This window comes from Elephantulus edwardii, unplaced genomic scaffold, assembly GCF_000299155.1.
Source record: "Elephantulus edwardii isolate Elephantulus edwardi_28Jun2011 unplaced genomic scaffold, EleEdw1.0 scaffold00026, whole genome shotgun sequence".
NCBI classification, from domain to species: Eukaryota; Metazoa; Chordata; class Mammalia; order Macroscelidea; family Macroscelididae; genus Elephantulus; species Elephantulus edwardii.
In genome coordinates, this window is record NW_006399776.1 from 4,837,296 (window position 1) to 4,847,740 (window position 10,445).

The 10,445-nt window shown below is 45.9% G+C and overlaps 1 protein-coding gene across 1 annotated transcript in view; it reads left to right on the plus strand.

Moving 5' to 3' along the window:
- The window catches only part of PLA2G4E (phospholipase A2, group IVE), a 48,397-nt gene that overhangs the window by 18,348 nt on the left and 19,604 nt on the right, over positions 1 to 10,445 (plus strand). Inside the window, exons 7-11 of the mRNA XM_006883220.1 lie at positions 626 to 689; positions 1,957 to 2,105; positions 2,201 to 2,290; positions 2,678 to 2,715; positions 7,431 to 7,566. Of these exons, the coding sequence (XP_006883282.1) occupies positions 626 to 689; positions 1,957 to 2,105; positions 2,201 to 2,290; positions 2,678 to 2,715; positions 7,431 to 7,566 (477 nt within the window). The remainder of the gene's footprint in view (positions 1 to 625; positions 690 to 1,956; positions 2,106 to 2,200; positions 2,291 to 2,677; positions 2,716 to 7,430; positions 7,567 to 10,445) is intronic.

The window sequence follows — 10,445 nt, forward strand, 5'->3', positions numbered from 1 at the left end:
TTTGCAATCACTTGTTATGCATCAGAGAGTTGGACAATGACTAGGGAGGATAGAAGGAGAATTGATGCCTTTGAGCTGTGGTGCTGGAGAAGAGGGTACCATGGACTGGTAGGAAAACAAACAGATTCAGAGAGAGTTAAGCCGGGCAGCTCCTTGGAGGCAAGGATTCTGAGGCTTCATCTAACATACTTCAGACATGTTGTAAGGAGGGACCAGTCCTTGAAGAAGGACATCATGCTTGGTAGGGTGGAGGGACAGTGCAGGAGAGGAAGGCCTTCTATGAGGTGGATTGATTCAGTGACTGAGGTGATGGGGATGGGTGTGTCAGAGACAGTGCGATTGGCACAGGACAGAGCAGAGTTTAGGGCTCTATGAGTTTAGAGTTGCTATGAGTCACAAGTGACTCGACGGCACATAACAACAACAACACCAACATCACCAGAGCTCCTCATGACTTAATTGACTCAGGAAAATGTGAGCAGTAACCCAGTGTCCCCCGGAAATACCCCAGAGGGAAACTTTCACCATATTTGTCCATTTGTGCTTCATGACCTCTCTTTGGTCTGGAAGAACAAGGGGCCAAGTCGTACTCAATCTCCAAGCCTCTCTTTTCCTTTCTTTTCAGTCCCGACAAGTCTCCTGCTTAGATGTTCACTTGGAATCCAGGCCTAATAGAAAGCGTGGGGAAAGTGAGTTATTTACCCCTCTACCTGTGGGGGTGGGGGGAGAGCTACCTCCTGACCCTGCTGGCCTGGTCAGCTGACCCCAAGTTTCCAAAGCTTGAGATCCCTCAGCATCTCCTTACCCTCTGGGCCCAAGAACTCCCATTCCCCACAGCCTGCTTCACCAAGGATCTACATCCCCAGGACTTCCCAGGCCTAAAAAGTATCCTGGGCCTGGGTCAGCTGGGTCAGCTGGGTCAGTGGGCTAGCTCAGCACTGCCCACTCTGCCACCCAAAATCTACACCCCACACACACCCCTACCAGGTCCAAGGGCTCTGAGGTCTAATGCAGTGGCCAGCACCTGGGGAAGATGTACACTGACAGCACTCAGGGCCCCTCTAGCTACGTCCTGTTCTCTAGTTAGACTTTAATTCACAGAAAACAAAACATTGTCTACCTAAAAGAGACCTAAAATATTCCCAAGCAGGAGCCTCCCTGTCTCTGTCCATCCATCTCTCCCATGCAAGGTTTCCAGCCTTGTGCAGCCAGCAGTACTTCCTGCAGAGATGGGAGAGGAAGAGCAAGGAGAGGCCTCTACCCCAAACCTCCCCAAGTGTATGAGCCTAGGAGTATGGGGAGCGTCTACTTTCTCTGCAGCAGAGGGTAATTTCAGGGTGTCTCTAGTGGCAAGGAGTTGTGCTGCCAACCCAAAGGAATGCAGTTCAAATCCACCAGCTTCTCCATGGGAGAAAGATGGGCAGTCTCCTCCCACAAAATGTTAGGCATCTATCTGGAGGGTTAGCTGTGACTCTGTTCTGTCTCAACCACCACAACCGCCTGGCAAAACAGAATCAAAGAGTCAAGTCCAAGAAGACTCTGTATCTTGGAGGGTTCTCTGGTACTCACATTTGTCAACTTCTCACATACACCCCCCCACACACACTACTGCAGAGTCAATTCCTATTCTTTTTCACCCACCATTGAGCTTCTGAGACCATAAATCTTACTGGGAGCAGATTACCACACCCTTCTCCCCCAGAATGGCTGATGGATTCAAACTGCCAACCTTTTGGTTAGCAGTCCACAAAATATTCCCTTAAGTACAGACTCCTGGGTGCCACCTGACCTACAAAACAAGAATCTCTAAGGGTAGGGCATGGTCAGCCACATTTAATCATTGCCCCTGTCCTGAGGAATCCCCAGCTAAGCTTTTTGGCTAGGTTAACTAGGGGAAGGAAAGAGAAGCGACCAACACAGCACCTGGGGTCTCAGGTCTCTTGTCTTCTCTTCCAGAAAAGGACTTCTTGGTGACGGTGGATGAGTCCTTTGAACATACCCAGCGTGTCTCATCCAGCTGCCCGGACCCTGCCCACTTCCACTACCCCAAGTATTTCCAGTCTCAGATGCATGTGGAGATGCCCAAGAGCCATTGGAGCTATGGGGTACAAGGCACAGCAGTGGGGAATGTGGGATCCACGGCAGGCAGGGCTGCCATAGGAACCCCTCACCCCTCTCACAAGCTCACTTGTCCTTCCAGCTTAGCTGTTGCAGCTCACACAGGAGAAATGGCCCCATCTGCCAGCCTCTGGATTGCCTTTCTGAGGGTCAGACAGTGACCCTACCTTTGGTGAGGACCCAAGTCCAGGAAGCAGCACCTGAGGAGTTTGGTCTGGAGCTCCTGGAGCAGGGGCATGGGGAGACCCACAGGGGCAAGTGAGGGTGGTAGATAATGAGAATCTGTCAGGTAGGATAGAGTGGGGCAGAGGCCAAGGTGAGGGTAAGGTGGATAAGGTACAGAAGAGGGGAGAGTGTGTGTGTGCATGTTTGTGCAGCCTGTGTGCATCTGCTTACATGTGCATGTGAGAGCTTGCCCATGTGTGCAACACATGTGAGCATGCATGTGTGCAGAGTGAAGTCAGAGGGCAGGCAGAGTGATGAGTCTTCCGATCTTTGACTGGGACCACTTGGCTCTGAATTATCCCTCCTGAAAACCATTTTCTCTCTTGGTCCCCAGAACGAAAACTGTGAATTACAGATGAAGTCTACCGACTGGTAAGGTGCCTTCTAGACTGCCTGCTCCTGAAGATGGGTTGGGAATATCCCTTTCCTCTGCCTGAAACCCACTTATTCAAAACTGTTCCACTCATTCTTCTCCAATAGTCATTTTCTCTACCCATTTCCCTCTTGTATCTGGTGGTCTGTGGTGCCTAGGCTGAACTCACTGATGGTGATGTGACAGAGCCCAGGAGATGGTGAGAGAAGTATCTGAGCACCACAGGTCTCGGCCAAGGTGCCAGACCCACTTGGCACCCTCTCCCTGCCAGTTCAAGTCCATCTGCGTCCTTCCTTCCTTCCTCCTCCTGCCTGGGTACCTCCCCATGGACCACAGTGCCTCCTGCCAGTGCTGCTGCGGCTCCACTCCTCTTCAGTAAAAGGCTAGGGATCAAGAAGTGGCATTAAACAACATGTTTGTTTCTATGTGTCCCTGAGCAGAAAGACTGACAGAACTGGGCTTCTCTTTATGCACCTTTTCTGACCTTACTGTGTACCAGGCATGGCACTTCAGAAACAACTACTATGTAGGCTTTTATATAATAGGCCACATCTAGGACTTTAATGGTTGTCCTGGATTTAAGGTGCCTCACTTACAATCTTTTTTATATAATAATTCTATTGAGATATCTTTCACGTACCATGAAATTCATCCTTTTGCAATATATAGTTCAGTTGTTTTCAGTCCAATCACAAAGTTGTGCACTCTTCACTGCTACCTAATTGAAGAACATTCTCATCATCACAGAAAGCAAGCCCATGACTATCCCAGTCATGACCCCATTTCCCCCTTACTCCCCTGCTGTTGTTCTGTGCCATTGAGTGGAACTAACTCATAGCTGGCCCTCTAGTGGATTTTCAGAGGTAATACATTGCATGGGCAGAGACAGCACAGCCCATCCTTCTCCCATGAAGCAGCTGGTGGATTCAAACCACATGCCTTTGGGTTTACAGCATAACTTCTTACCACTAGGCCAGCAGAGCTTCTCAAGTCCTAGACAACCGCCAATTTCTGTCTCTTTGGACCAAAATGTCTATTCTGGGCATTTGCTATTAATTGAATTATATAATAGATGATCTTTTTGTAATCATTTACATTCATCCCCTAATCTAAAGCTTGGCAGTTCAGATCCTCCCAGTGGGACTGCTGAAGTAAGGCCTGACAGTCTGCTTCCATATGATTACAGCCCAGAATCTCTCTGGAGCAGTTCAGCTCTGGAGCACATAAGGCTGCCGTGAGTCAAAACAGTCTCAATGGCAATGAGCTTGAGTTTTTGTGGGTGTTTTTCTTCTATTCTTTATTCAGCATAATGTTCTTAAAGGTCACACATGTTGGAACATATAACTGCATTCCTCTTCCTGGGTGAGTGATATTCCACTATGTGGGTATACCACATTTCATTTCTCTTTACATCATTGATAGAGTCACTTCAACTCATTAGCTGCTTAACTAATGCTGCTATGAACATATGTGTGCAAGTGTTCATGTAGACAGGTTTTTCAATTCTCTTGGGTTTCAAGAATTGGAATTGCTGGGTTTTATGTCTCTCATGAAGCAGTATTCTATGATGAAAAATATGGCATCAGGATGAGAGAAAGACTCTTCAACAACTTGCCTTATGCAGATGATACAACCTTGCTTGCTGAGAGTAAGGAAGGCCTGAAACACTTTCTGCAGAAGATTAAAGACTATAGTCTTCAATATGGATTATATATCAGCATCAAGAAAACACAGGTCCTTATTACTTGGCCAATAGACAACATCATGATAGATGGAAGAGAGATTGATATTGTCAATTATTTCACCTTACTTGGATCCACAATCAATACCCTAGGTACCAATAGTTAGAAGAATAGGAAATAAACTGCTTTGGGCAAGTCTGCTGTCAAAGACCTCTTCAAAAATACTGAAAAGCAATGCTGTCAGTTTGAAGACTAAGATATGTCTGATTCAGGCCATGGTCTTTTCAATCACTTGCTATGTGTGTGAGAACTAGACAGTGAATAAGGATGACAGAAGAAGAAGCAGCGATGCCTTTGAGCTATGGTGTTAAGAGTATTAAATGTCCCATGGACAACCAAAAGAACAACCATATGTTGTGAAGAAAGTGCAGCCAGAGTGCTCCTTGAAGGCAGGGATAGCTTTCATAATTTGGACATGTTGTTAGGAGAGGCTATTCCCTGGAAAGGGATATCATGCTTAGAAAAGTGGAGGGTGAGCAAATAAGAGGAACATCCCACTGAGATATATTGACACAAGTGACCCTAGCAATGGGTTCAAGTGTATCAGAGATTTCAAGGATGGCACAGGACAGGACAGAATTCAGGTCTGTTGTTCATAGGGTCACTATGAGTCGTACTTGGCTTGATGACACCGTTACAACAATGATAGTCCCTCTGTATTTCACTTTTTGAGAAAGTGCTGAACTGTGTTCAAAGACATTGCTCCATTTTACAGCCTGGTGGTAAGAAATTGCACTGTTAACCAGAATGCATGCAGTTCGAATTCGCTATCTGCTCCGTGAGAGAAAGATGCCAATCAACCCTCGTGTGATTTACTGCCTCTAAAAACCCGGTGGAAGGTCAGCTATGCATTGTCGCTACTAGATGGTACACAACATAGCCAGCAAGGTGTGAGGATTCCAATCCTGACAAGTCCTCACCAGCGCTTATTACTCTGTGACTTAGGTTTCTGTTTTCTTTGCTACCCTAGTAGCAAATTACTAGGTCATTGAAGTGGCAACTCATTGTGGTTTTTATTTGCTTGTGTGTGTATGTGTGTGTGTGTGCATGTGTGACTAATGGCTTTAAACATTTTCTGATATATTATTGTCCATTGATATAAGGGGTTTTTTTGGAGAAAAGTTTAGCTAAATCCTATCCCCATTTTTAAATTGACTTGTTTGTCTTTTTATTATGGAGTTATAAACATTTTTTGGATATTCTGGATATGATCCGCTTATCAGATATACATGTTGCAAATATTTTCTCCCATTCTGTAGATTTTCTTAATAGTGTCCTTTGAAGCACAGAAGTTTTTTCACTTTAACTAAAGTCTAATTTATCTATTTTTCTCTTATCACTTGTGCTTTGTTGTTGTTGTTTTAAATTTTTTTTTAAATTTTTGTTATTTTGTGTGTGTGTGTGTACTATCAAATCAGATCTGACTGGTACAGGAGGAGATTGCCCCTCCTTCTCCAGCAGAGCCTCTGGTGGATTTGAACCCATGTACCTCTGGGATTGCAGTGCAGCTTCTTGCCACTAGACCACCAGAGCTCCATCACTTGTGTTTTTTATGTCTAAGAAGGCTTTTCCTGACCTGAGGTCACATGCTTATATGTTTTTATTCAGTTTTATTTTCTAGGTTTAGCTTTGATAATTATGATGACAAATAAATTTTTATATACCGTATGAGGTTAAGGCTCCAACTTCATTCTTTTTCACATAGCTACTCAATTGTCTCAACATCATTTGTGGAAAGATTCTACTTTTCCCGCCATTGAACTATCTTGGCACCTCAATCAACTGGCCATAACTTCCATGTACAATTTGACAAGCAATTGATCCTTGGACAAGCTACAGAATATCAGACTCACTTTTCCTTATCTTTAACTTGGGAATGATAACAAGAATATCAAACATCGCTGTATTATTCTAAGTACCCAGTGAGTAAACACATGGAAAGTACTCAGTGATATGTTAGCAAGTGGGGTGCTCAGCAAATGTCAGCTAATGTTATTATTATTCTAATACAAGTAGTCATTCCTTGCTGAGGCCAAAGAAAGAATAATGTCTTCAGCCTAGTCTGTAGTTCTGTGCTAGACATGGAAGAACTATGGAGGGTAGAGCTTCCAGGCATATATTTAGGGAGCTGTGACCTTGTAAGCAAACCAAGTCCAAGTCAGGAACTGTGCAGGTCTGTGGACCTGGAGTTATTGAGGCCTGGACCTCAGAGGATGTAAGGATGTGGGTGGTGGTAGATGCTTCCAGTGAAAGCAGACTGTGCGAAGGCTCAGAGATGGGGGCTCTGAGAACCTGATGAGCCTGTCCAGAAGTAATGAGAAGTGATGTTGCCCAGGTCAGGCAGGGTCTCGGGTGCCAGCTAGGAGCCTAGACGTGTTCAGGACAGAGAAGTGACAGAGCGCTGACAAGTGTTGGGCATATTATGACAACTCTTGCCCCCTATACTGTGGGGGAGATTGGAATGTTGAAGGGTTTGTCAATGGACAAAAACAGAGAAGGAATATTATTCTGAGAAGAGCAAGAGTTACTCAAGATTGTGCGCTCCACAGCACCAGGATCCTTGTCTCTCTTGCTCCAAAGATCCTGACCCAGAGGAATATCTCAGGCTCCTTTTTACCTGTGTCTGTCCTTGTGCTGTAGAGGACACCTGGGCAAAGACTTTCTAGATTAAGATGAGGAGGCAGAGGTTTCGCTGAGCACCTCATATAAGTACTAATGGTTCTTTTTTGAGAGTTCTTGCTTCAAACATGCTGGCTAAGCTTTGTGAACCTTATATTTTTGTTAACTGGTTCAGTGCTGAGATAGTGCTGGAGTTGCATGATTAATCCCATTTTAGATAAGAAAGCACAGGCCCTAGGTGGTACGGTGGCAGAAACAAGCTTCAACTTACACCCAACGGACCCTTAAGCCATGTGTTCTCCATGGAGATGGTGTCCACAGAGGCAGTCAGCCCAGGTGCCTTCTCTCCACAGCCCTGAGACACTGGACGTGCGGCTGGGCTATAGCCTGTGCGAGGCCGAGCTGGAGTTCCTGGAGAAGCGGAAGGTGGTGGTGGCCGAGGCGCTGAAGCAGGTGCTGCAGCTGGAGGAGGACCTGAAGGCGGACGAGGTGGGTGGACAGAACTCTGTCAGCCTGGGCAGTGACCCCGAGCCAAGCTTGTGCTTCTAGCACCAGGTCCTGAGAGCTACCCCAACTCTTTTGTATCATTTAAAGATTAGTGTGTATATCTATAAACTAGTGTGTGTATATATAATTTATATAAGCTCTGATGAAAGTGTTTACACGTTGCCGCACACTCTTTAAATTGATGGCCGTGCTTAGAAGCACATTGCTGTCATTTGCGGCAACGTGTTAGTGAATGTGCTGACTTTCTAACCAAAGGTCAGTGGTTTAAAACCACCCGCTGTTCCTAAAGGCACATGGTTTGAATCCACCAGCTGCTCTGCGGGAGGATGAGCAATCTCCTCCAGTGCAATTAACTGCCTCTGAAAAAAAAAACGGGTCAGTTCTCGGCTATGGATTGGTTCTGACTAGATAACACACAACAACAACATATGTATATGAAATTCAGTCATTTATAAACACATACATAGAAAAGAAATTCCATTTTATAACCTGATATTTCCACTTAATAATACAATTCACTCTGTTGCTTCAGTAACTACGCATCCATAGCATTATTAATAGTGTCTTATATCTGTTGCTAGAGAGATGAATCACAGATACTTAGCAAGGCTCCAAGTTGTTTCCAATGTTTTTATACTATTTAGATATTAAAAAATAGAGATGGAAGGAAGAAAATACAGGGGTGCGGGAGTGATTAGGAAGAAAATTTGTCACTGCAATCCAAGAGGTGCATGGTTCGAATCCACCAGATGCTGTGCTGGAGAAGGAGGAACACTCTCCTCCTGTACCAGTCAGATCTGATTTGACGGTACACACACACACACACACACACACACACACACACAAAATAATAAAATTAAAAAAAAAAGAAAAGTTGTGGGGAGGGAGGAGAACAGAGAGGAAAATTAAGGGTGGACAGGCCTGGTTGCTCCTCCCTGTCCCGAGCTGGCTAATGGTATCTTAGTTACCTAGAGAAAATGGTCTGCTTCCTCAACCAGAAGGAGGTAAATATTACCTCCCACGTCCACATCACCAACCTAAAAGGCCTTGAGCCCTTCATTCTCTCTTCCCCCAAGCATGGCCTTTTACTCCACCCCTAGAAATAATGGTAAGAAGCTAAAAAAGGAACCTCCTCCTTCAGGGCCAGCCCCTTCCTCCTACTTTGTGAACAGCATGTCTCTGGTACAGTCAGCAGCCATCTCCCTAGTAGAGTGAAGCCCACACACCCTCTGGCAGAACCCCCCCCCCCCCACAACAACACTTCCTCGCTTACCTACCATAAGGGACACATACTGTGCAAGAGGTGAAAACTCTGTTCCTTCTCTCACCAAATAAAACTTCATGCCCTTACCAGCATGGCCTATATTGAGCACAACCCTGTCAAGATGTCAAATCTGTCCGCACCGCATGCTGCTTTTCTTCTTCCAAAGATTCGCATGCTAGCTGAATTCTTGAGGAGCCACCCACCTACCCTGGACTCTGTTTGTCATCTGTTAACTGCAGATGGGGGTGAGGGGGTGGGGGAGTGGCAGCTGTTTTAAGAGTTCTAAGAACTCTTCCAGCCAGGACATTCTGTGATTTGATAAATCTTGTGTATAAGTCTTTGTCAGGCCAGGGGTGATGCAAAGAGTTGCCATTAGCATTCACCCTTCATGGAAGAAAGGCCTTGAAATCTGATTATGTAATGAATAGGCTCCCCCTCCCAACCCAGTTCCCCCATAAAAGAAAACCTTATGGGGCAGCTCTACTCTGTGGCACATGGGGCCACCATGAGTCGACTTGACTACAACAGGGAGTGTGGCTTGTGTGAGGCCTTCATCTACCCCTGCTGACACCAACCATTGGGCAGGCCAATCTTAGACCTGCCAGCTGGCCCACTGCTGTGCGGAAGTGGAAGGCCGTTCTCCATCTCTCATGTCCCACGTTCTGTTCTCTCTTGCCACCATTCATTCTAATTGCTGCTGACATTCTAAGTCTTTTCCCACCACAGCCTCTGAAGTCCTCCTCAATTGCCTTTTTGTGCCTTGTTGTTGTTGTTATGTGTCATCGAGTCGCTTGCAACTCATAGCGACCCTATGTACAACAACGCTAAACCCTGCTCTATCCTGTGCCAATTGCACTGCCTCTGACACACCCATCCCGATTACCCCAGTCGCTGAATCAATCCATCTCATAGAGGGTCTTCCCCTCCTGTGCTATCCCTCCACCCTCCCAAACATGATGTCTCTCTCCAAGGACCTGTCCCTCCTTACAACATGTCCAGAGTAGGTCAGACGAAGCTCCAGAATCCTTGCCTCCAAGGAGTAGCCTGGTTTGACCCTCTCCAGGATGAATCTGTTTGTTTTCTTGGCAGTCGATGGTACATTGAATACTCTTCTCCAGCACCACAGCTCAAGGGCATCAATTCTTCTTCTATCCTCCCTACTCATTGTCCAACTCTTTGGTGCATAACAAATGATTGCAAATACCATGGCCTGTATCAGACACACCTTAGTCTCCAGAGACACACCATCACTCTTGAATACTTTGGCGAGGTCCCTAACAGCAGACTTTCCCATCGCAATATGTTTTTTGATTTCCTGACTGCTGGTGCCAAGACTGTTGACTGTGGAGCTGAGCAAACTGAAGTTGTGAACAATCTCAATCTCTTCACCATCCATCCTGATGCTGTCAATTGATCCAGTGGTGAGAATCTTTGTCTTCTTGACATTGAGCCTCAGTCCATACTGAAGGCTGCAGTCCTTGACCCTCTGCAGCAAGTGTATGAGGTCCTCCTCAGTTTCAGCAAGCAGGGTTGTGTCATCTGCATAACACAGATCTTCCACCAATCCTGACACCACACTTCTCCTCATAGAGCCCAG